The 27,509-nt window shown below is 39.2% G+C and overlaps 1 protein-coding gene across 2 annotated transcripts in view; it reads right to left on the bottom strand.

Moving 5' to 3' along the window:
* The window catches only part of ITPR2 (inositol 1,4,5-trisphosphate receptor type 2), a 450,075-nt gene that overhangs the window by 299,151 nt on the left and 123,415 nt on the right, over positions 1-27,509 (bottom strand). For both annotated transcript variants that reach the window (XM_037514200.2, XM_054696343.1), the window contains exons 11-20: positions 23,916-24,067; positions 22,083-22,182; positions 21,219-21,379; positions 11,872-12,013; positions 9,787-9,948; positions 4,239-4,411; positions 3,194-3,313; positions 2,894-3,079; positions 806-1,057; positions 208-352 (exon numbers count right to left, since the gene is read on the bottom strand). In XM_037514200.2, the coding sequence (XP_037370097.1) occupies positions 208-352; positions 806-1,057; positions 2,894-3,079; positions 3,194-3,313; positions 4,239-4,411; positions 9,787-9,948; positions 11,872-12,013; positions 21,219-21,379; positions 22,083-22,182; positions 23,916-24,067 (1,593 nt within the window). The remainder of the gene's footprint in view (positions 1-207; positions 353-805; positions 1,058-2,893; positions 3,080-3,193; positions 3,314-4,238; positions 4,412-9,786; positions 9,949-11,871; positions 12,014-21,218; positions 21,380-22,082; positions 22,183-23,915; positions 24,068-27,509) is intronic.

The raw sequence follows: 27,509 nt of genomic DNA, 5'->3' as shown, positions 1-27,509 counted from the left end.
GTAAAACAAAAAGATCAAGGAAGCCATGCTAACAGAGAATTATAAAATATTTTCCACTGGACAAATGTAATTAAAGAATCAAATCTATCTTGTAATCAATGGCACAGAGAAAGTGACCCAATTACCAAAACACCCTCAATGTTAGTGGGAAAAATCCTGCTGTTCAATGGAACTAGTTTCAGACAGAGAAGTTTTTTTAAAAATTACCTCAAATGTCAGTTTGTTTTTTTCTTTATCCCCAAAAGGAAAAGGCTGATTTACAACTTCTTTCAAATATTCTTCAACAAATTCCATTGTCAGTGCAAATTTCCTCTTCATATCATTTCTAGAAGAGTCTGTTATAGAATCATATCTGAAAAGATAGAAAGAATATAAGGCACGTCAGATTGGTTATAATCACCTTAAAATAGGAAAATATGTACAGTATCCTCCTGGCTTTGTCATCTTGGGTTAATTGATTAACTTTTCTAGATATTATACCCTTATCTGTAAAATGGGGTCATTACGAAATGAGTCAACACAAGCAAAGCACTGGTTTCTGAGTTGACCACAGTATTAACCACTTAAATCGTGATTCTTATTGTGAATGTGATTGTCTGTTTACTGGTTTCCAGAAAGATGCTTCTCTTTTCCAGAGATGTCATATTACTCTTCAAAAACAGCATCTAATTTGCATTTGGAAGATGAATGACCTAAATTTTAAAGCAAAGATGCCTTTCCATATATTTCATTTCAGAATAGAAGACATTTGGTTTTTAGTTCATCTGCTGAATTTAAAGTCCTTATGACATTTTTGCAAACGTACTCATGAATTGTGATCTTTGTGGGGATCTCTGTCCAGAGTCTGGCGTAGCGCACAGGTACCACTGACTCCTGCGGATCCCTGTCGACATGCATATGGAGCATGAGGCGACAGAAAGATGCCCGGAGGTCAAAGGGCAAGCTCTCATCTGACATACACCGCAGGATCAGATCAACAGATAGCTGCGTGGAGATCTGGTTTATGGCCAGATACTGGCGATCCAAGCACATTCGTGCAAAGAGGTTCAGCTGGTACCTTAAAAACAGTAAATATCACATTACTGGTCTGCTCTTCATAGAGTTCTCAAACATCATAGTATCAGTCAGGATCTACTTCTTAATTTTTTAAAAATTTATATATATATATATACATATATATATATATATTTTACATGATTGGTCATTTTTTTAGAGACTTACTCATTTATGCATATAAGAATTGGGGTACAGGCCAGAGACATGGGGGTGAGAGGATTCAACATAGACTGAGTGGAGAACAGAATAGGCGGATCTACTGAAATACACTGCTGATGGGAGCAGAGGGTGAGTCAGAAGAAGTCTGCTGCACCATGTGGGTCAGCTCCCTGGCCAGGGATCAAACTTGTGCTTCAGTGGCTGCAGGTAGCTTTATAGTGCTGAGATTTAGCCCTTTGTACCACCTGGGAGGTACCCCATTGTTCATTTTTAAACAATGTTTGCTTTCCCCTCTCAGGTGTACTCCCCATAGAATTTCCTTCACCAATTCACCTGTGCACCTTAACCACAGTCCCCCCCTGTGCTCCTTCTACAATACTAAAATTTCCAAGTTTATGTGAAGCTGGAGTCAAATTATTTTATTTTTTATAAGATTTATTTATTTATGCATACAAGAGCTGGGGTACAGGCCAGAGACGCAGGGGGCGGTGAGAGGATTCACCAGAGACAGAGCGGGGAACAAAACGGGCAGACCAACGAAAACACACTGCTGAGGGGAGCAGTGGGCGAGACAGGAGAGGTCTGCTTCGCTATGTGGGTCACTCCCTGGCAGGCCAGGGATCAAACTCATGCCACAGAGGCTGCGGTTTGCTTCACCATGTGGCGCTTAACCCCCGGCGCCACCAGGGAGGTCCAGGAGTCAAATTATTTCAGCAGCAGGTTAGGCAAACAAATGACCATACATATTCTAATTGTTCTCCAGGATCATTCAGTTACAATTTCTCTTGTTCCAGCATTGTTACTAGTGGTGTCCTTAGACCCTCAGGTCTTAGAGCCCTAGAATTACTCATGCGCTAAACCTGAAGGCTGTGGACAAGGTTCACATGAAATCTTCTCTATCTCCCCCAATTGCACTAGCTCCAGGATTAAGTATCTACACTATTAAGAAACCAAATATGAACAGTCCACATGGCCTCAGTACCCTTGGATTCATCTGCCTCCAAAATCAAGCATCAGTCTTTTGCTTTGTAGCTACATCTATAGAAACCAGGGACCACCAGGCATTCTTTGCCTCGCACAGATTCCTATCATTTGGGTACAACTGACTGGATTTCTTCTGCTTTGGGATTCTATCCCTCTGACTCAACACCACCAGCCAGGTTCTTGCTCCATGATGCTGGCCTTCGGGAATGACCATGGGAACCTCTGCTGCCACGTGCCTCTGCTGAACCTTTGTAACCATTCATACCAGTTTCTCCTGACCACTAGGTTTCCACATTGTCATGACCACTATACACTATAAACACCAGTTACTTTCTCTGAGGCCTACTGGAGCTGGGGCAGCTTTCTCACCCCGCTCCATTGTTCTCTCAACTCCATTACCTAGGTTCCAATATATCATTTATCTGCACCCACATCAATCAATAATGGGAAAAAGCCCTCTGATGCCCAACAATTCCAAATTAGTGAAAAATCAGAAAGTTGCAAGTGGTATATATGGGAAATCCAGATGTTAATTTACATTTTTAATATGTAACCAATGCTAAACATTTCAGCTATGCAAAGCTCTAATATCTGTTTCTAAATTTACTTTTCATAGACACCAGACTTCAAAAGGCTTCACAGAATTATCTCTGAATAGGTGAGATGAGAATTAGGATTCTCTGCCACACTTTACCTGTAATAGGTAAGAACTTCCAAATCAACTTTGGTGCCTTCTTTGGCTTCTTGAGCCAGGTGCCTGATAGCTTTGCCATGAGGTTCCTTATTGCTGTCGATCCAGTAAAGCCAGACTTCTTCATCATCAACGTCGTCCGAAAGGATGGCACTCTCCATAGGGTTGTCAACTTGCATTGAGACCAGCCTTGAAATATGATACACACAAAACCTATAATGAAGCTCACTAACAAATCTGATAAAGAACTTCCATGCTTATCAATAATGAACAGAAAAAGATGCTTCTATTATCTGCTCTTACTTAGTTTGAATAAGAATGTCTGCATTCCCTGGGCTCAACATAAATTTACAGATGAGTTCTTGAGTCACAGGTATAGCCGTGGTATTCGACACACACAGATCTGACAAGTAGTCCAAAAATCTGGAAAATAAATTATATTGAACATAAACAAAAAACTGTTGTAAAAATCACCACAATAAAAATATACTCTGAGAGAGAGGGAAATGTAGTTCTATCTTTGGTATGATTTCCATGTCACATATTTCTAATGTACTGCTCTTCTATTGCCTCATTACAAACAAATTAAATATTCAATTCTTTGCATTTAATATAAATTTGGTTTCAAAGAAGCATTAAGTTTGCTTCTATTTTTTCATGATAGTCATCCCACTATGACTTATTGTGGTTAGAAAATCATTTATCTACCCTAAAGTGACACTATGCCAGAACTGAATATGAAACAAAACAGGAATACAGTACTCACTTAATCAAAGTGAGTGTGGCCTGGTAGAAACAAAAGGCCACAATTGTATCTTCTAAAATTTATGTGCTGCACTAATTAAGAAAACTTTACCAATCTAAATTTTCCAATACCTATAAGGGAGCAAGGTTCAATAGAAAGAGAACTTGATGTGGCATCAGAGACCCTGGATTTATTTTCTATTCTATTCTTCACTCTTGGGGTATTCTTGGGCAAGCTGTTCTCTAGACTTCAGTGTTCTCAACTCTAAAGTGTGGGTAATAATATAATGTCTACTGTACTTCAAGAGAATGTGCAAAAACTCAAATTGGACAATGTATAAGAATATACTTTGAAAAACTATAAAGTACTACAAAAACATAACCTATCAGAGTAAATCAATTACCGTGTAAGGCTATACAGGGCTTTGATTTCATATTAGGTAATAACCCTTTACTATACATAATTATAACAGCTGGAAGCCCAACCAAATCTTGTCTGTGAAAGTCAGGGATATCAAAGAAATCTAACTTTAAAAAGTCCTAAAAATAAAGCCAGAAATTATAATCCGTGCTAGCGAAGAATACTGCATGAACCACTTCAAACCTTGGCTCGCGATTTCTCCTGAGTAAACTGACAAATGTGTCTATTTCTTTTGCTGTGATATGTTTCTCTAGTAGTTTCCTGTTGTTGTGCAACAAAGCTGTGATGGTGTCTTCTGCCAGAATATCATAGCCGATCTGGGACTGCATGACACAGAAATTCTTAGCAATGTATTCCTGCAAAGAAGAAAGACTGTTAGAACGCACTGCCAAACGGCATTGAAATAATAGGTTCTGTTAGGACCAGTGGCCTGATTAACCTATTCATCATGGAAAACTCATGAAAGACTCCATCAGAAAAAGAGCAAAGCAAATAATTCTTCAATCAATAGTGCTTGGGGTGGGAAGGAAGAGGGGCAAAGGGAGGAAATGTAAACCTACTAGTACATTCCTAGTTTAAACGATAATAAAATTATGTATCTAGAAATAATTGTCAATATGGGTGCTTGTTTTCCTCCTAAGTCATAAAAAAGGAAAGCAGACCTAGTTAAAATAATTTTTAATGACATGGTAACTTAGCACTTCATAAGACCCAAGGAAGTCCTTCTTCTAACTCATGAAAGTCATCACCAATGATTTCAGCATATTTATAGAAAAGGACCCTCTGATGATCTGTGCACAAAGCAAGAGACCTGCACTATTAGAGGATGCTGGCTGCCATGGCAACCACTCCACCCACGGAGAGCCCAGGTGGACTTGGCCCTATCTTTCTGGTGCATAACCCAACATAATCCACTACAACTTTGCTTTTAAATAACATTAACACTTCATACTACTTTTGATCTTTAAAAGCTATCATACAAGGTAATATGACTAATTACTTTATTGATCAGATCCATTCAACCAATAGATGAAGCAGGTGGCAGCAAATATACAGATAAGCTCGGTGAAGCTTACATTCACAGGAGGAAAAAAAGCAGTAAATGAGCTTGTAAGTATGATGACTGACGTGCTGCTAAGGGAAATGAAACAAACAGAAGGATGGAGAAAGGGGGCCACCTCAGAGAGGGTCAGCGCCCCAGAGAAGTGACCGTTGAGCCAGGATGGAAATGATTCAAATCAAAATGAGGGAATTGATCAAAGGAGAAGGAGCTGTGGAAATAGGTGGGTTGATGAGGGCACAGGCTCTATGGTGGGGTCAGCTTTTGTGTCCTGTAAACAGAGAATGGCCACTGAGTTAGTGTGTAGTGAGTGAGAAGGGGTAGGAGCTTGCAAGCCACAGTAAAGGATAAAAATGTTATTCCAAGCACACAGGAGGTCAGGAGGGCAGTTCCAGTCATGCTGTTCCAGTCAGTCTATTCACACTGTTCACACACTCCCCTTTTCCCCAAGGCGCTGCTGCTCACCTCTCACATTCCGTACAAGCAGCCCACCCACGGAACTGGTGAGCTTAGCCACTCCCACCATCAAGTTTTCACTTCCGTTTCTTGGGAAATGTCCTTTGGAAGCTATCTTTCTTTCTTCAGTGGGTGCGTTTAGGATTGGGAAGTGGTTTTCCCTTAGGGAAAGTTTAACCAGAAAATGTCTATTTCTTAAAAATGCCCTAGATAGCAACTTTGTGGTGTTTTAAGATGATAGATTGCCCTTGCACGCAGGGCAGCCTGTTAAGTAAGTGCCCTTTGTCGGCATGTCATTTTAAAGGTAAGTATTGATTTGTACGTTTTTTATGATCATAGTTATCATACTCTAGTAAAAGGTAAACCTCCAAGAAGTTTGATAAATAGATCAAAAGATTGGTAACCAATGAGATCAAATGAGAGACATCACCAAGTTCACTGAGTAATAACAAGCAGAGTCAATACTAAAGACTTGGGTAAGTGCCAAATCACAAAAGAATTCCTGATAAAATCTAAGTAAGGATAAAAAGGGACACAAGGTAATTATGCAAAAAGTAGAAAATCTCACTGTTTACACTTTAAAATCGAGCTCTGAGAAGATCAGAAAGCTACTTTATGGTTAATACAAAGCATTCTTAACTCAAAAGAAATGTTGGCAAGGTTGTGGAGAAAAAGGAACTCTCCTGCACTGTTGGTGGGAGTGCAAACTGGTCCAACCACTATGGAGAGCTGTGTGGAGATTTCATGACCTACTAAAGCTAGAGCATCCATATGATCCAGCAATTCCACTCCAAGCTATTTACCCAAATGACACAGAAACATTAATTCCAAAGAGCACCTGCACCCCTATGTTTATATCAGTACTGTTTACAATAGCTAAGCTCTGGAAACAACCCAAATGCCCAAAAATAGATGATGTGGTACATATACGCCATGGAATATTACTCAGCATTCAAAAAAGATAAATACATGCAATTTGCAGCAACATGGATGGAGCTGGAAGGGATCATACTCAGCAAAATAAGCCAGAAAGAAAAAGAGAAATACCGGATGGTCTCACTCACAGCAGGAATCTAGAAAACTTAAATAAGGGACCAGGAAAAAGAATAACTATAAGAAAGAAAATATCAAAATCAACAAACAACTATGAACCAGAAACACTCTATGGGGGTTGGGGGGCGGGGAAAGGAGGGCTTGGGGTCAAAATAAGGGGGTTGTAATTGTATAGGAAATATAACAATAAAACTTAAATAATAAATAAATAAAATTTTAAAAAAAGAAAAGAAATGGGAAAAATATTTTGAGCTCACTGAGATCCAACTGGAATGTACAGGAGACTATAACAGACATATAGTCTAACCCTTGACGAACCCTGGGATTCCTTCATCTGTTATGGGTTCGATCTGCTTCTTGGGGAGACACCCCAAAAGGCAAAACATACCACCCACAGTGGTATGTTCCAGATAAACCCAGAAAGCAGTTGCCCCGATGTGAATAAACATTTACCAGGAGAGGTGATATAACTGGGTAGAGTGAAGTAAGAATAAAGGGGAGGCTTAATTATAGTAGCAGGGTGTGCAAGAATGAGCGAGTGAATGAGTGAAAGTGTGCTGTGTCAGTGTGTACACACCTGTAGAATGATAAGTGCTTGCACAGCACAATCAGCTTGCACACACACACTAGGCACAAGAGTCTCACACTAAGACAGCACAGTGAGAAAGGGTTTTCAGTGTCAGATGCCAAGAAACTGTGACCGGACACAAGTAAGGCATGTTGCTTGGGCCACTGGCAAGGTGTAGAGAAACAAACACACCAAGGAGACTGCATTGCACACAGTGCAGCAAGGTAGAGAGGGTCCCTCGGGCCCCTCCAAAGGCTGAGCTTCTCAAGGGTGGCACAGGGTAAACTGTTGGCTCTTGTCAGAAATGGATCTCTCCAATAGAGCACTGCTTGTCTGTGTGTGGAGGTGGCCTAACAAAGCAGATTCAGACTCAAGAATAGAAATGAGGGCAAACACGGCACGAGGAAAAGCAATAGATCTGGTCACTCCACACCTCCACTGAATAATGTAGGCCCTCGTATAGGGACTTTGTATACGCTGATCCCCTAAATACTTGAAGATCAGCCCCTGGACATCCTGAAACTTGATTTTTTTCCTAATCAAATAAGAGCCTCTATCTCACCACCCTGAAGGAATACAATGGAGCTAGGATAGATAATTCCAATGACAGCACTTTCAACTAGAAAGAAGGTTTAATATATAACTTGGATTATATTAAAAAGTATTTATGGGGCCTCCCCAGAGGCGCAGCGGTTGAGCGCTAGGTTGCGGAGATGCCCGCAGCCTCTGCAGTGCAGGTTCGATCCCCGACTGCTCCCCGGCCACCGGAGGAGGGTCCCACATGGCGCGCAGACCTCTCCTGCCGCCCGTTGCTCCCCTCAGCAGTGTACTTTGGTCCTTCTGCCTGCTCTGCTCCCTGCTCTGGCTTTGGTGAATTCTCTCACCCTCCTGCGCTTCTGACTGTACCCAGTGCTTGTATGTATAAATAAATAAATAAATTTTCTTAAAAAAAAGGTATTTATGAATTTGTTTATAATGTCCCCCTCCTCTATATTGCTCCTGGTCTTAAACGATAAATGAGATCTTCTGGCTACTCTGTCTTATATATCCTTTTTACACCTTTTCTACATCTTAAAACAGAGATTCAGAGGCCTCCCTGGTGGCACAAGGGGTTAAGCATCATCACTATGAAGCAATCTGCAACTACTGTGGCACGAGTTCAATCCCTGGCCATGGAGCTGACCCACATGACGCAGCAGCCCTCTCCTGTCTCTCCCACTACTCTCCTCAGCAGTGTATTTCAGTCAATCCACATGTTCTGCTCCATACTCTCTCTGGTGAATCGTTTCACCCCGCGCACCTCTGGCCTATACCCCAGTTCTTGTATGTATAAATAAATCTTAAAAAAAAAAAAACAACAACGAAAAACAGAGATTCACAGGCAATGTATCTTAACCTATCTTTCCTACAGCATGTATTTTTTCTTGCCTGAAGACTTCCAAGCTACAAAGAGGTGGCAGTGTAATGACTACAAGACTGGCACTGAATTCTGGCTCCAGTCCTTTTTTTCAACTGAGGAGTAATTGACATGTTTGGTTTCTATCTTAAAACTGTATTATCTTTGGTGAGTTAGTTAAGGTCTCTGTGCTAAGCTCCACGTCTGAAATCATTATTGATTAACATCATGAACAATGCTTAGAACTGAGCCTGGCACAAAGTAAGCACTCAATAAACACTACTCGCAATTCCCAGTGACATCCATGGTGCCTCACCCGCCCTCTCTCTCAGCGTTCTTCTTCAGGGCTTCGCTCATCACTGAAATCCACTGAGAACACACTCACATGGGAAGAGAAAAAGACACACTTACCTAATGACAATTACTTTTAAACATGTGTATTATTGGATACCATGTAAACATTATACAGTTTTAAGATAAAAGAAAGACTTAAAAGAAATGCCACTTGCAGTTGGCCACCCTGGGCTACACTCTATATACACATAGGTCTCCTCTGCTCCTCCACAATCGGGAGTGTTTGGGGAGAAAAGTGCCTTTTCTAGTACCCCTCATTCTCTTCAGAGGCTCCTCTTCCTAAAAGGCCTGTTTCATACACTTCATGGAGATGTTTGCGCTCTCCCCACATGCTGCCTTCTCTAAGACCCTTCCTGGGCTGCCCTCAGGGACAACTCTCTCTCTTCGAAATTCCCCAAATGCTGTCTGTCATCTCTCAAGTCCCCTCTTTGTCTGCCCCATAGGTTCCACACATTCTAGCTTTTCCACGAGACAATGAAGGCTTTGGTGTGTGTGAGATGATGAAGTACCTCAACAACCCCAGAACTGCCAAGAGCTGTCTCCTGGCTTTTACACCTCTATCCTTCAGTTGTCCCCCACTCCCCGCCCGAGCAGACACTAACATCGTACTCCAACAGGACTCAGGACTTCCTACCAAACATTCTGATTTCACCTGGAGGAATAAAAGCATAGATCAGATCAAAATGACCTCCAGGTCATTGTTGGGTATTTCCTATACAACATACAACACATTTCATTTCAGAGTGGAGTTTTTCACACTGACTTTACAGGTCTCAGACCAGTCACCAAAGAACTTGGCCACCCTTTAAGTGTTATGCAGAGGTGGGGCTGGGCTGCCTCCTACCTGGTTCTTGCGGTAGTCCTGCTGGGAATGTCTCAGCACACGGTAGCACAGCCGCAGCATGTACTTGTAGGGAGCGTATCTCTGGTCCCCCAGATCTTCAAGCCTCAACATGGCGCCCTCCCCTGCTTTCTCCTTAAAGGGCGCTTTCAGAATCCCAAATACCTAACAGGAATAATGAATGAAGGTACATGTTTTGCAAAAAGGTTTTGACTTTTTTACAATAAACACATGAACTCACAGTTTTGTATTATTTGAGTGGAAAGAATGTAAAGGGGAAAAAGGACTTAGGAGACAGGATCAGTGTATGAACGAACAGAAAGATACTACTAAAGGATTCCCTAGCTAACATAAACATTAAGTAAAAATAATTTTTAATTACATTTTATTAAAATAAGGGATAAAAAGATGTGCGACTCTACCAAGTCACATGAACTGCTTTAGATGAACTAAACTATAACTTGATTTCCATTAGCTTATAATTACTTCTACTATTTTCTATAATGAGCTAAAGTCAAGATAATATGAAGATATGAAGAAAATATTTACCTTTCACCTAAAATTAAAATTAGAAAATTGTCTCCAAATATTGCTTTAGCTTTAGTTTACTGGCATTGGTATAAAGGTATTGATATTGGTGCATAAAGATGTGACTAAATCAATGAAAATATAAGCATTTAAATAAGAAAGGGGCCATATGGGCACTGGTGGTTCCCAGTGACCCTGATTTTTCATGTAAAAGATGATCAGTTTGGAAGTATTTGAAACCACTGAGGAATATAACTGTGTAAGCAGCAAGTCAGCAGGTAGGATAACCAGAGACAAGCTGGCAGGAGGTGTAAACTGCTCATGAAAAAGCATTATGCAAACCCTAGGGTGAGCATTAAAACAGAAAGCAAAATGGGAGAAAGACTCTTTCCTAGTTCATGAAATGTAACAGAAATTAAAGTTCTTTCAATAATTCTATGTTCACTAAACCTTGCATTTTATAAGCCTGAAATAAGAGACTTGACATATGGTGGCTGAAATAGTATTAATAAATACTATGAATAACACTCCTTGGAAATAAATGTTTTTTAAAGAAGAAATGCTAATGTCAGACAAGACTGGTCTCCTTAGAGTTTCTTTGAGAAAAATGTTGATTTCATATTTTCAGGCAACCAGATATAGAACATTAATTGACAATATGTCTACTGATTTGCTTTCTCAACTCCATGTTTCTTGAGTTCACACTTCATGCAGAAGCTCATCACGTTATGCAGGAAAAAACTGATTTAAAAGAATGTATCAAAACAGGCAAGTTCATATATGCATTGTATTGAGAAGTGAACTAATATATTGCTGTTTCGTAAACTTCAGAAAGACACAGTACAGAAGTAGCTCTAGACTTTCACAGGGGAAAATGAGAACATAGCACAGAGCACTTGTGTGCTGATAGATGGATAGACTGCCCTACTTTCCTAGGAAAGAAGAGGGGAAAAAGTAAGAAGCAGATGGAGATGGCCATTTCCAGGTTCTCCTGGAAATTCTAGCTAGAAAATTATCCCAGCACATTTTTCTAAAGATAGTCTGACCATATGTGTTCCTTAGAAGTCTGTAGTGAGCTGTCTCCAAGATGGCCCTCAACAACACCTGCCTCCTGGAATTCCCACCCTTATGTAATCCTGTGCCCTTAACAATGGGTTGGATTCACTGACTCACTTCTAATGAGTAGGACTAATGAAGAGAACTGATAGGATGCTGCTGGGGTTATAAAGACTGTGGCTGGCACTGGGACTACCTCTGCTCTCCTCTCATGGACTCCCTATTTTTAAGGAAATCTGCTGCCTCTGGAGAGGTCTCTTCAAGTGAGCTGGGACATGAGTCCTCACCCAATCCAGCCTTGGATGACTCAGTCCCAGCCAGCACATTCATTGCAGCCTTTTGAAAGACCCTGAGCTTCCTGCATAACCACCCACATAACCAACTTTCAGATTCCTGCTCCACAGAAACTGTGAGCTGATTATCTGCTGTTTTCAGTCACTACAGTTTAGGGTAATCTAAATGTGAGGACTTCAGAAAGATAAACAGATGTATGAAAAAATTCACCTGTGCCAATATGTTTTGTTCCCTCATTAATTTTTGACGCTCTCGGTTCGGCTTAGTGATAACCACATCCAGAACTTCTTGTCCATTATTAAGTACATCAGCAACAAAGAAGATGAGGTCTTCCAATAATTTGGTTACAAACCTGTCATAAAATGAAAAGGACTCTTTACTCTCTGGTATGCTTCATTATGGAAAATATCCAAGTTTTCCACTCCTAAAGAAAACAGTGATTTAAAAAAAAACTTATTGCTGTAACACTGGTTGACAACATTATATAGGTTTTGGGTGTACATAAGTCAATTTCTCAGTATCTCCATGTGCTACATCATGTTTGCTACCACGTGTTTTCTAATAAACAGTAAGAATGGAACCACTGAAAGAATGAAAGTATCTTATAATAAAATTATAAGTATCTTATTAGTATAAGTATCTTATAATAAAATTTTTTAAATGGAAAAATAGCTAATGTAGTTAGTACTTACAAAATCTTCATAAAGAACATTCCAAAACTTCCTATAGAAGTTGCATAGAAGATTTGTACAAATTCTCCACCAAAGAAAATACAGGAATGTCAAACATTAAATGTGAAAACCACAGTATGATACTACTCAACTATTATAATGGCTAAAGAATTCTTAGATAATTCTAAGAGTTGGTAGGTCAGCTGGAGCTCTCATACATAGCTGGTTGGAATGTAAAATTGTGTAGTACCTTGGAAAAGTTGGGCAGTTCTAATAAAGTTAAACATTTACTTGGCATACAACCCACAATTCCATTTCCAGATATTTACTATAGAAAAGTGAAATCTTCTCATTATATGAAATCTATTAACAGATATTTATAGCAACTTTATTCTCAATTGCTAAATTGGAAACCATCTAAATAACCTTCAATTAGTGAATGGATAAGCAAACCATGGTACATCCATATTATGGAATACTACTCAGCAATAAAAAAGAACAAATTATGGAAACAAACAGAAAAATAATAACATCCCTCCCCTTGCCCCCACCAACATATCAAGAATTTGCAGAGGCTGTTAACAAGATTAAGTCACAGGAGCCACACAAGCAGAGGAGTCCGGAGGGTAACATCACCAGATGGCTTCTTCCGAAGACTGACCAGCAGAGTTTTTCTGCTTAAGGAAAACAGCTATGCTCCTAAGTTCTTAACTTCATATCATTTTTTAAAGATTTATTTTATTTATGCATACAAGAGCCGGGGTACAGGCCAGATGAGCAGGAGGGTGAGAGGATTCACCTACTGTCTCAAACTATACTTCTAGACTCAACACATTTCAATTTTTCCAATACAGAGAAAAGCAAAAATTGAAAGGATCTGTGCATAGAGACAGTGTGAGCAAGCAGATGCTCTGAGCATCTAGGGAAGTATTAATTTATCTATAAAAAATTACAGTGTTTTAAAAATCACACAGTAATGTTTACTTTGAACTCTGCATTTTGGTTATCATTTTAATCATTACTTACATTCCAATGGCATTTAGCACCTGATGTGTCTTGAAGCCTCTTCTGGTCTTAGATTGTTTTTTTCCCTTCCTCTATGTGCTATTTATCATTTTCTATAGGAGCTTTTAAAAATAAGACCAAAGCTACCCGACAAGTATATAAATTAACTATCCATAGACATTAGCATACTCATTCACTGCTATTAGCATCATCGATCATGATCACATCAATAAGAAAACTACAATTTAAGAGATCTAATGATTCTAGAAACCTGTACAATATTCAGACAGGGAGCACCTTGCCCCTATCTCCTGATTGTCCTCATGACAGAGAACACCCTTTGTGGAAACCAGTGGACAGATCCATAATTCAGAATTTAGCCAACCACATCCAAATTTCAGCTTGCCAGAGGAGGAGGGAAGATGGGATGGGAACAAATTAGGCAGGAGGCCCCCACGGTCTATGGTAAGGACTGTGGATACTTAGATGGAATGACGATGAAGAAAATTGGCAGCCTTGATGGGGATCACTACATATACACCCCACTACACAGTTCACCTTCCCAAGGAAGAGGTCCTGGAGGCCAAGGAAACCAGCCTTCTCTTTTGACCTCAGAAATGACTAGAATCTTTTGGGTATGGGGGAGATTTCTTTGTTGGGATTTTTGTTTTTGCCTTTTCCCTGCAGGCATCCCATCTGTGGCAAAGAAAACTGCTTTTTTTTTTGTTTTTTTTTTTTTTTTTTTCAGTTTAGATCAAACACCAATTCAACACTGAGAAATGGTCAGGTCCTGCAAACTCATTCAGTCTTTCTTTTGTATCACTCTATCATGTGTAGTAATGATAGATGAAAATATATTTTCAAAAAGACCTATCTTAAAACATAATAATAAGCTTCATGGGTCAGGAAAAAATAAGAAAAACAGTGATGACCAGGGAAACTGTTCAATCCCTGCAAGGCAACAGAGGCTAAAAGCACATCTATAGGGAGCAAAGCTAAAGATGCAAAAGTGGAGGTCTGAACAGGGCTTCTCTGTCCTTGTAGGGGATCCTTAAAAACCATGACCCCTGCTCAGGTTCCGGTGTGCTGTGGTTGGAGGCAATGTGACACTACATAAGAGGGTCCACACCTGCCCACCTGGGCTCACCATGGCTGAAGTCAAAGCGACTGTGAGGCATCACTCTCAGCCCTCAATGGCAATCTGGCTTGAGCTAGTCAAGGGAGGATCAGTGGAGGCAACCATAATAATAGGAAATAATAGGAATAATAGGAGAATAATGAATAATAGGAATAATAGGAATAATAGGAAAAATGAGCAAAAATATTGAGAGAAATTAATATTTTTGTGTCACTTGGGTAAAATACCTAGGAGTGGAATTGCTGGATCATATGGAAGCTCTATGTTTAGTAGGTCAAGAAATCTCCACACAGCTCTCCATAGTGGTTGGACCAGTTTGCACTCCCATCAGCAGTGCAGGAGAGTTCCTTTTTCTCCACAACCTCACCAACATTTGTTGTTGCTAGTTTTTTTAAAGGGCACCTGCACCCCTATGTTTATAGCAGCACTATTTACAATAGCTAAGCTATGGAAAAACCCCAAATGCCCAAAAATAAATGACTGGATCAAGAAGATGTGGTACATACACACAAAGGAAAATTACTCAGCAAACAAAAAAGATAAACACATGCAGTTTGCAGCAACATGGATGCAGCTAGAAGGGATCATGCCCAGCAAAATAAGTCAGAAAGAAAAAGAAAAATACCGGATGGTCTCCTCAGCAGGAACTTAGAAAACCTAAATAGGGGACCAGGAAAAAGACTAATCAATACAAAGTAAAAATCAAAATCAACAAGCAACTGTAAACCAGAGACATACGGGGGGGGGGGGGCGGGGCAGGAGTAGCGGGGAGAGGAAGGATTAGGTTCAAAATAAGGGGGGAGGTGCATGTATGGGAAATACAACCAAAATGAAAATGCATACATTGTGCAAAAATGAAAAATGATGTAAGAATTATATAAAATAAAATATTAAAAAAATTGAGAGAAAGCAAAAATCTTCCCCCAGCAAGAGCCTGCTTATTGAAAATGACATAAAGCAAGCCAGTCATCACATTAAAATATCAGGCATCAACAAGCTACCAACAAAACACATGATATGATAAAAAAAAACAAAGGAAATTTCAGAATTACTTTTAAATAAGTGTTTTCAATTATCAAAGAGGTAAAGAATGAAATTACATATCCAGAAAGAGAACATATATAAAAATGGGCACAAATATAAGAATAGGTAGATGTGCAAATACCTGAGAAATAAAAATTGCAACGATTTAAATAAAAATGTAATCCATGAATATAAACTATTCTGCACAAAGTTCTAAGCAAAGTAGTGATTTCAAAGGCAGCATCAAAAAAACTGATCTGGAAAGCAGCAGAGACTTTAAATGGCAAATTGTAAAAGGAAAGGTAATCGATAAAGAGGATGAATTAAGAGGACCTAACATCTAACTAATAAAATTTCAAGAGAGAAGAGGAGCTCCCTTGCGCACCTGTGACTATGCAGGTGCCTCTCTTTTTCTTTCTCCTTTTTCTAATAAACCTGTCCTTTTACAAAAAAAAAAAAAAAAAGAGAGAGAGAGAGAAGAAAATATAAAGAAGTTATATTTGAAGGAACTAGTTGAAATTTTTCCAGAATTGAAGGAAGACACAGTATTCAGATTTAAAGTATTAACCCCGGGCCTCCCCGGTGGCGCAGCGGTTGAGCGCTGGGTTGCGAAGCTGCCCGCAGCCTCTGCAGCGCCTGTTCGATCCCCAGCTGCTGCCTGGCCATGGGAGGAGGGTCCCGCATGGCGCGCAGACCTCTCCTGCCGCCCGCTGCTTCCCTCAGCAGTGTACTTCGGTCCTTCTGCCTGCTCTGATCCCCGCTCTGGCTCTGGTGAATTCTCTCATCCTCCCGCGCTACTGACTGTACCCAGTGCTTGTATAAATAATAAATAAATAAATCTTAAAAAAAAAAGATTAAAAAAAATAATAAAAAAATTAAGTATTAACCCCAAGTGTCCAGTGGGAAAATGAAAATAAAACTTTCTTGTCAACACATAACAGTGAGGCTTTAGTACATCAAAAAAAAAAAAAAATCCACAAAATTACCATATGAGTCAGTGACAACAAAGAGAAACAATTCTACCAACAGAAGACTCCTTAATGGCAACGAAAGAAGCCAGGAAATAATTAAATTCTAATTTAAAATACTAAAGGAAAATACTTGTCAATCTAGCATTCTATAAATAATCACTTAAGAGTGGAGTTAAAATTAACATTATCATAGTATCACATGATAAACATTATCATATACCAAAAAAAGCTAAGATGACATCTAACCCATAGACACTCACTGAATGCACTAAAAGAATTTCAACAAAAAGACAACTTGGAGCATGCAAGATGCAAAAAAATAAAAGGTAAGCAGGGGAGCTAAATATATCAAGAAATTTAATTAATAATAAAAGTGATTTTAGAAACTAAGTTTTCAGGTGGTACATCATGATTTTAAGACATTTGTTTGCAGGTATAAAATATTATAAAATAAAACTTTTTAATGAAAATAGAGAACTATAGTTCTAGATAACTAGTCCAATGAAGAGGGAGAATAAGAATATCAGTGTGTAATATAAGTATGCTGAGGGGCTTAATGTCCATGAGAGAAGGAAAGAAATATTTAAAGACTTCAAGTTTTATAAGAAAAGATATATAGTTAAAATATATGAAAAGAACTTCAGGGTAAATGCCAAAGAACAGCAATATGGCCGAAAACTCATAAATTAAAAGAGAATATCAAGTTAGATTTTTTTAAACCCAGCTCTCTGCTACTCACAAGAGACATCACCAAAACAAAATGGGCAGAAAACATGAAAATATGGCTATTTAAAAAGGGGTGTCAGGAACATAAATGCAGAACAAAAAAGATAGAGAGCATACAGATAGCAAAATCAGGCAAACAAAATTGAAGGGAAAACGATATTGCTACAGAAAAATATTCACATGGATCAGATGTAGGAGGCCTGTCATTCTAGATTCTCAGTTTCTATCTTGGGAACCTGGACTAACCCTCCTGTAGCTTGTATGACAACACGGCCACAGTCTGTGCTGTTCACACTTCATGCACTCGAGGCTCACGGCACGCAGCACGGGTCTAGTAGGATTAAAATAAAGGCACCTCTGAACTCTAGATACTACAGAGAGACCCATCTTTTCCTGGACCTCAGAGATGAATCCTGGTGCAGAAAGTCTGTTTTATCACTGCACATACATCATGACTTTCTCCAATTCTGAAGAGCAGTTATCTCCTTCCATCCTCCCCCTCCCCGTAGGCCCTGCTTGTTCCAACACTATTCATTGGAGCAGCTGTGCAGAATAACATCAGAAAATTGCGCAGAAAGACATCTCAGGTTGAGGAGCGTGGGGCCTAACTCTGGAGCTGTGCCTCCCAAGTCCGTTCCTGGGGTGAGTCACGGGACTGACAAGCGAGAGGATGCAACTACCACAGGCTCTGTGGGACACATCTGCAATATTCTAACTCCTGCCCTTTGACCGTTTATCATTCTTCCGAGTTTTGAGTAAAAGAATATCTAATAATAACTTCATTCTCCAGGGGGGAAAAATGTCAGAGTTGTGAAGTATTTTCAGAAAGAACTTTATACTGAATTCTCAAACTGAGAAGAGAGAATAATATAAATGCATTCAACTATGCCAATAAGCTCTCCTGTGCTGACAGGCAGCTCTGAATGCATTTTGATGGGAAGCAGCTTTCTGAAATTACTAAGTTAAATAATTGCCACTTCTTATTGCTCAGGCAAGACCTTCTCTCTGCGATAATGTTTTCCCTTCTACAACAGCAAAGAAGGTAACTGGGGGAATAAAAATGCATGATCCCTAGTCCGTCCAGGTGCAGAAGCATCCTTAGCACCATCTTGAGCGGTTAAGATTCTCGCTGGCAGGAAGTAAAGAAAGAGCCACTTCATGCAGGTTTCAGCCAGCGATGCCTGAGTGGCCCTGATCTGAACCTCCATTTGTCCTTTTCTTCAAGCAACACATTCACTCTTAGCAAAGGAGACTTTTAAGTGAGGCTGAGTAAATTTCTGTGCCTATGCGAGAGTGACAGACACAAAGAAATGGATCCATCAAAAGGAAAAATTAATAGCTGAAGAGCAGGCAAATATAAAGTACTGTCTAACTGGATTCCATTACCCACCATAATTTAGCTCTGATATTTAATTATCTATAATCCAGAAGAGGAGAGCAGTTGCTTCAACTTCTGGCCTTTATTCATTTCCTCTAAAGAGCTAGAAGAATGGCTGACTAGGCAGCAGTAGTTTTCAAATGCAGGTTTGTTAGGGGGAAACAGGTAACAATAGAGAGGAAACTAAAAAACAGCTATTCCATTTATTTGCTCATTTATGTTTTTCTATTGATAATAGGTGGGGGTTTGTTCCTTCATACTGTAAGATCTATATCTAAAAGCTCACCAGGCATGTATGTTTACTATGAAATATTTATAAAGTGAACACCAAAAAGCCATCCCCCAAAAGCAAGAAATGGCACAGGACCTTCTCAAAATTCTCCCCAATCATAACTCTCCCCTCCCCTCAAAGGCAACACCATCCTAATTTTTATGACAATTATTTCTTGCATTTCTTTATAGTTCTGCCAATTGCTTAAGTGCTCCAAAGAAACAGAATTTCATTTTGTTTTTGAACTGTACAAATAAAATCACAGTGAAAGCATTTGCATTTAGTTCTCACTCAATCTAAAGTTTATTAGATTTATCCATGCGGGTACATATAGAGACAGTCCATTTCTTTTCATGGCTGTGCTGCAACTGCATTATGTGATTATACCTAAATTGTATTCATCTGTTCAACTGGATAGTTTTGGATAGTTTTATTTGGAGTAAGACTGAATATAGGGCTTCTTTTGGAGAAATGCTCAAGAACATTCTCTTAGGAATAGAACTGGTGAGTCATGGAGTGTTTGCTTGAAAAAGTGTGTTAAGAACACTTAACATCACATCTACCCTCTTCACAACTATTTAAGTGCACGATTTGGTATTGCCAGCTGCAGGCGATACCACAACTGTACATCCTCCAACTCTTACTCATCTTGTATAAATGAAGCTTTGTGTTCATTGAACATTAGTTCCTCATTTCCCCCCTCCCCACCCAGCCCCTGGCGACCACCATTCACATCTGTTTCTATGCCTTAGTCCATTATGCAGCACTATTATCAGGCTATTACTTACACTATTATTAACAAAAGCCAACATATAATAAAAACCTAAATGCCCATCGATAGATGAATGGATAAAGAAAATACCACACACAGTTATGCATCCCTTAGGGACAGGCACACATTCTGAGTACTGTGTCACTGGACATTCTAGTCACTGTGCAAACAGCATAGAGTATTACCACACATACCACATGTAAGCATTTGAGCTCCATACAATAACCTATTGGGATCAACAACCATCTATGTGATCCATTGTTGACCAAAACATTGTTAAGTCATGCATACCTGTATACACACAATGGAGAATTATTCAGCCTCAAAAAAGAAGGGAATCCTGTCACAAGTGACAACACAGGTGAATCTGAAGAACATTACTAAGTGATATAAGCCAGTCACAATTCCATTTAAATGAGGAGTGTTTGCTGCTTTAACTTAGCTGATTATTGTCAAACTATTTTCCAAAGTGCTTATGCCCATTATCTCACCAGGGGGCTGATGAATGAATTCCTAGGACACTAGCGAATAGCTATCCTTGTTCAATGGAAAGACATGTGCAGAGAAGAAATGGAGAGAATGCTTGTGCTCCAGTGCACAGCAGAAAGATAGACTTGAAAACCACACATAGAGCATCCCTGGTGTTGTAAGGGGTTAAACATCAGCACTATGAAACTATCTGCAGCCACTGCAGCACGAGTTCAATCCCCGGCCAGGGAGCTGACCCACATGGTGCAGCAGACCTTTCCTGTCTCACCCACTGCTCCACTCAGCAGTGTGTTTCAGTCGATCTGCCTGTTCTGCTCCCTACTCTGTCTCTCGTGAATCCTCTCACCCCCCACACCTCTGGCCTGTACCCCAGCTCTTGTATGCATAAATAAATAAATCATTAAAAAAGAAAACCACACATGACAGAATCCCCAACCTCTAACTGTGACTTTTCAAAGTTCTCTTGTGTAAAATGAAAATCATGTCCCTCACAGAGCTATTTGAGGGGTTAAATAAGATACATGTACAGTGCCTACCACAGTACCTGACACAGAGTAGGGAGGAAATAACCCATACAGCAATCAGTGTCTCTTTCTCTTTCTCCCTTAGTTCTAAAACCAGAGTTGACAAATCAAGGATCAAATTTCCTGTGGACAGAGACCTGCACCATGCAAATTGTCTTCTGATAGTACATGTTTTGTTTGTTTTATTTGTTTTGGTGGTACCTGAGCAAAGAAATGTGTCTTGAATAAATAAGGACCAAAAACAAACAAACAAACCTCCTTTCAGGACTTTCAGAATTCAAAATTCAAGCATAGAATCAAGTGCAACAAAAGGTACTGCAAATGTTCTAGGAAACATTTGAAAGACAAGATCAGAGAGTAACTAAAAACAACTGTTCCCAAGCCAAGCTAAAGTTAAAAAAGTAATATCCCAGTAGCTTTTAACATCACCCTTTGCATTTACTCACCATGAATAAAGTGAGCCAAGGTGCACTGCTCTGGAGAAGATTGTAAACATTCCCTAAGCATCATCCCTTTGCTTGAGGCTTACTGCAAGAGGTAAGCGCAGACTTTTTTGACAATTTAAGAGTCATTATAAAATGTCACTAACCTCCTTTCATTCTGAGTGATGGTGCCATTCTCCAGCTTTTTCACTGTGGTCGCCAGCACCTTATTTGCATCATTGGCAAAGTCTAGATCTCGAACCTCAGACAACGGGACAGACACAATGGCAAAGGCTTCTTTGTCCTCTTTTGTTTGGCAAGTTCCAATCTGCAAAGTTTTTCAAAAAATCAAAATCAACAAGCAATTATAAACCAGAGACACACTAAGGAGGTGGGGGTGGGAGAGGACGGGGAGAGGAGGGATTGGGGTCAAAAAGGGGGTGCAACTGTATAGGGAATATAACCAAGGTGAAAATGTATACATTGTGCAAAAATGAAAAATGATGTAAAAATATATTAAAAAATAAAATAAAATAGGGAAATATATTTATCACATAAAAAAAGATTAGTTGCTATTGTCTTTTAATAACTGTGCACGATTCTTTGAGGACTAATACAACTTAGCACTGTTCAAGAAACAGAAGATGGAAACAAGGAATTTAAACACAGTAATTTCCACACCCACTAGCCACTATGAAAGGCTGGAGGACATGTGGGCTTTCCATGCCCACTTCCTGTCCTTCTCCCAAAGCCCAGCTGACCCTTACCTTCTGTTTCAACAGAAGAGAGAAAATACACCCCCAGAATCAGCCCCTGCTCTCCAGGTAGTGGCCCAGACCCCTCCTGCATCACTGCCCTGCTGCACCCAAGCCATTTAGTCAGGTACTGATACCCTGGCAGACAACCGGGCTTGATGAGATTAACTGCAATCATCTCTAAGATAGATATTGGGGATGAACTGTCAAGTACATGCCAGTTACCCATCCCTCCAAACCTAGTCACAAAATTAAACAATTGTCAGCAACATTTACCTTCAACATAACAGGTCTCTCTTCATCTGTGTCTATGGGGATACTCGTACTGGTTACCCATGTATTGGTACATAAATGTCTTAACCGAACATATGAGTTCCTAGAAGCAAAATAAAAGATTATAAAAATTAGCATACTTGCATATTAACACAATTCACAGCTTTGTACACAGTATGACTAGAAATGTACTTTAGGCTAGTTGTTGACATCACCAGAGATCAGTTTGGTTTAAGAGAAAATTCTGAACCATAGCCTGTTTCATAGCTTACAGAATTATTACCTGGACCACTGCTTCCCAGAGCATGGTCCCTGGACCAGCAGTAAGTACCACTTGGGGACGAGTCAGAAATGCAGCTCTGAGGCTTCATCCCAGTCCACCAAACCAGAACTCTGAGGGTGAAGCCCAATCACGAGTGTTGTGACAGGCTCTGTGGGCAACACCGCTGCAGGTGAGGTGCAGTCCACAGGGGAAGAGGCCAGCTCAGTCCAAAATGCTGTCCGAGAGCAGGCCTTTGGTAGTTTGTCTGTCTGCAGGAGTAACTGGAGTCTAGCTTAGCCATTCATGGGATCCACATTGTGAATGCTCCTACTCACTAGGTCAGTGTTTGCTATTTCAGTGTATAAGAAATAGAAAAACTGCTTATAAGCAGTCAGAGGGTGCCTGGGAAAGGGCAGGAGCACTTTATCCAATGCTAGTAACATTATTTTTAAAGAGTCTTTCATTATCACTATTTAACAAATAAGTATCTATTAAAGGGAGATACTTTGGCATTTTCTCTCCCATCTCATATTCTGGACACTTAAAACACTCTTTCCAGATAGGCAGTTCTTGATCCTTAAGATCTTTTCAAGACCTAAGTGTCCTGAATCAAAGTTGATGCATCTCATCGCTCTTAACAGGCCTCTCCCACTCTGCAATTTTTCTTCAAAGCATTTTCATGACCTAACCTTATATTTATGTTTATTGACTTATCTGTCTCATTTATTTGAATGTAAATACATAACTAGCTTGCTCACTGTTGTCTTCCCAACACTGAAGACAATGCCTGGAATGGAATCATGGTTCCATAAATATTGGTGGACTGAATGATTAATGAAATGAATGAACAAATGAATCTGATAAAATAAAAATAAATAATATGATTTAATAGAAATGCTTCTGGATTACTCTGCATTTTAGTAATAGAAGGCCATCTATGTAAAAAGAATAAATAATTCTCAGGAACTTTTCAGAATTTCTTTAGTGCTGCATATTTTAAGTTCAGTTGGCTCTTGAACAATGCAAGGGTTTGGGCCTCCTACCCCTATGCAGTCTAAAATCTAAGTATAATTTTTGATTCTCCCAAAATCTGAGCTACTAATCACCTGCTGTTGACAGGGAGCCTTACCAATAACATAAACAGTAGAATAAAGCATCTTTTGTTTCATGTATGCAATACCTGTTCTAGCTTATAATAAACTGAAAAAAAAAAAAAATGTTATAACAAAATTTAAGGGACTCATCATAAAGGTCTTTACAATTGCTGTCTTCATCTTGAGCAGACTAAGGAAAGAGGACAGGTGGAAAAAAATCATGTATGAGTGGACTGGTCAGTTCATGCTGTTCAAGGGTGAACTGTATTATAATAACAAAGCTAACTGTGCTTGTCTACTCATGGAGGAGATACAATTTTCACACATTTTCCCCATCTATGCTTGCTCCTTTGATATCACATCAAGTATATTAAAGTTAGGATTTCAATTCCTTACCAACCAGAAAATTATTCAAAGAACCACTAGCTTTTACTCAAAACTTTTTTTTTTTTTTTTTTTTTTTTTTTTTTTTTTTTTTACCTTGGAACCAGGCAATCAGCTCTCTGAAGAGTTGTGGCATCCAGTTCAAAAAGGGATGCAATGTCATTCCCATGTGGGACTGAGACCAGAGTGTACATGATCTTCTCCCCTGCCGGGCGTTTCTTCTTTGAAGTTGGAAGATCTCCCTCTCTCTGTTGAGGAGGTACAAGTTATTTACTTTTATCAGGTTTCTTACTACACTTTCCAATTATTTGGGGTATGAGGTTTAAATTTGCATGTTATTTCTCTGTTGGGTTATACAGCTGTGTATTTCACATCATCTCAGAAAAAGCAGCTCAGGTCTGACAGCCTTTGAGATCATTAATATCAACGGTGGTAAGTCACACACTCCTGAGGGCAGGTTCTGGATGTCTCATCAAGTCACTAAGAGTGACAAGAGATAAGGTTCCTGAGGTGCTCTGGTTGCACAGGGGATAAAGTCTCAGCGCTATTAAGCTAGCAGCAGCCACTGCAACAAGAGTTCGATCCCAGCCAGGGAGCTAGCCCACATGGCACAGCAGACCTCTCCTGTCTCATCTGCTGCTCCCCTCAGCAGTGTATTTCAGTAGATTTGTCTGCTCCCCACTCTGTCTCTGGTAAATCCTCTCACCTCTGGCCTGTATCCCATCACTTGTATCAATAAATAAATCTTTAAAAAAAAAAAAGAACTAAGGTTCCTTCTCTTTTATCAAACCTATTTATACAAGTAACTTTGACCATTACACATTTAAAACAAATACAGAGAACAGTGTGTGGAATTTAGATTTTATAAATTAAAGAGCAAGCTATGCAGTGTTTTGGAGCCCCTACCCAACTCCTAACACATAATTGCGACATGAAGTAATAAACAGCAACATTCTATTCACTTCATTAGTTTATTCCTTTAGATCCCAGAACATCCTAAAATTGTGTTAAAAGTGAAGTAAAATAAAATCTCATAAGTAGAAGCCTTCATGATATGAAGCTCAGTCAATATTTCAGTCCATCCCTGCCATATTAAGTAGGCAAAACACAAAATTAATGATTGCGCATTTTTATTTGAACTTCCCCCAGTCCCAATATCCTATGGAAGAATTTGACATACAAGAAACCAAAATGTGATACAGGAAATGCAATATAAAATTGACAATTAAGTATCTAAAAACAATTACTTGTATATTCTTATTAAACAAAGTAAAAACTGAAAATGAGAAAGCTTGTCATTGTGTCATCTGTGAGGCGGAAAGATCTCTTCCTAAATAAAGCTCTGGCAGCAGCCAGAGATGTGAAATTATATCATTTGGAATGTATTCCTTTGGGTCTCAAAAGCATTTTGTTTTTTAATTATTCCTTATTGAAATTTGGACAGCCTCCGTACAGCTTTCTTTCTTTTCTCCATTTCAACTATGACAGTGGGTTGAGAGAAAAATCCTAAAGCAAAGAGGACTACTTGGAATAAAAGCTAGGAACAGGGGAAGAAGGAGAAAAAGGCAATGTGTGAGATACACTTGGCAAACAGAAGGGGGCAAGGAAAGACCCTGGTCGAGTTTTACTGCTAGTTATTTAATCAATAGGAAAAAAAAAATGTCTAAAATATGTGTTGCTTAACATAGGTTAAGTACTGAATTAGATATTATTATCCTATTTTTACAGATGAATAAACTTGGCTTGAGGGGCCAAGTTCACATACCTATGATGTGATAGAACTAAAACTCAACCTAGTTACAGCTTATTCCACAGCCCTTGCTCTTAATTAATATGCCACAGTGAGGACACAGTAATCAACAAACTTCTAGAAAACCATCAGAAAAAACCTGGAGAAGATAAACATAACTGACTCTGTATGTTTGCCTTTTTTCTCTCTACTTTTTTGAAAGCCTATTGCTGGATGAACTATTTCTTTTATAGAAGAAAGTAAGGTGCTAAGACAATTCATTAAGGAAGGAATAATTTAAAAAAATAAAACATGGCTTCCCTGGTGGCGCAAGGGGTTAAGCACAGCACTGTGAAGCTATATGCAACCTCTGCAGCACAAGTTTGATTCCTGACCGGCCAGGAAGCAACCCACATGGCGCAGCAGACCTCTCCTAACTCGCCCACTGCTCCCCTCAGCAGTGTATTTCAGTCAATCTGCCTGTTCTGATCCCCACTCTGTCTCTGGTGAATCCTCTCCCCTGTACCTCTGGCCTGTACCCCAGTTCTTGTATGAATAAATAAAAAAATCTTTCAAAAAATGAAAAGAAAAAGAAATGCAACCAAGTGAGGTTTATCCTAGTGTGCAAGACTGGTTCAACACTGGAAAATTAATTAATGAATTCACAGGCTAAAGAAGGACTACCACAAAATCATATTGACAGATGCAGAAAAAAAGTATTTGACAAAATCCCAAAACACACCCATGATAAAAACTTTCAGCAAACTAATAGAGAAGAACTTCCTCAATGTGACAGGGAACATCTACCAAAAATACTATAACTGACATCATTATTTAAAGTTGGGAAATTGGAACCTTTCCTGTTAAGACCAGGAAAAAGGCAAAAATGTTGTTAGCACTCCCCCATTAGCACTCCTTTGCAATATCATACTGGAAGTTCCAGCTAATACAGTAAGACAAAAAAAAAAAAAAAAAGTTATGTAGATTGGAAAGGAAGAAATAAAACTGTCTTTGTTTGCAGATGACAGGATTGTCTTTACAAGGAATCAAAAGAATTGATCTAAAAAAATCCTGAAACTAATAAGTAGTTAAAGCAAAGTTGCAGCAAACAAGGTTAATATGTTACAGTAAATTGCTTTCCTATGTACCAGTAATAAACAGTGGTATTTGCAATCAAAACCATGATACCATTTACATAGTATCCAAAAGACAAGCACTTAGGTATAAATTTAACAAAACATGTACAAGGTCTATATGACGAAAACTACAAAAATGCTGATGAAAGAGATCAAAGAACTAAAGTTATTATATGTTCATGGGTAGGTAGAACCAATATTGTGAACATGTCACTTCCTTCCAACTTGATCTAAGGATTCAGTGCATTCTAACTGTATGACATTCTGAAAAAGATAAAACTATGGAAACAACAAAAAGTCTCTGGTTACAAGGAGGGAGGGGTGAACAGGCAAAGCAGATGATTTTTAGGGTCATAAAACTATTCTGTATGATACTATAATAGTATATATATGTTCTACTTTTGTCAAAACTCATGAGTACACAACAGGAAGAGTGAACACTAATGTAAACTATGGACTCAGGACAATAATGAGCTGTCAGTGGAGGTTAGTCAATGCTCTGGTTGAGTATCTTGATAGCAGCACAGGTTGGTGGTGGCAAGGGGCATCTGAGAACTATTAGTAATTTCTACTGACTTTTGTTGTGAACCTAAAGTTGCTCTTTAAAAAATGTATCTATTTTGGGCTTCTCCTGGTGTTGCAGTGGGTTGAGGTTGAGCGCTGGGCTGCAAGGCTGCCCCGAGGGTCCCACAAAAAAAAATTTAAAAAAAAAAGTATCTATTTTTAAAAACCACCTGGGAAGAACTATTTGTAAATTGCATATCTGAAAAGGAAGTTGCAACCATATATAAAGAATACTTACAATTCAATAATAAAAAGACAACC

This window comes from Talpa occidentalis, unplaced genomic scaffold (assembly GCF_014898055.3).
Source record: "Talpa occidentalis isolate TD23 unplaced genomic scaffold, MPIMG_talOcc4v2.1 talOcc4.16, whole genome shotgun sequence".
NCBI lineage: Eukaryota > Metazoa > Chordata > Mammalia > Eulipotyphla > Talpidae > Talpa > Talpa occidentalis.
This window is presented reverse-complemented; position numbering and strand designations above follow the sequence as displayed.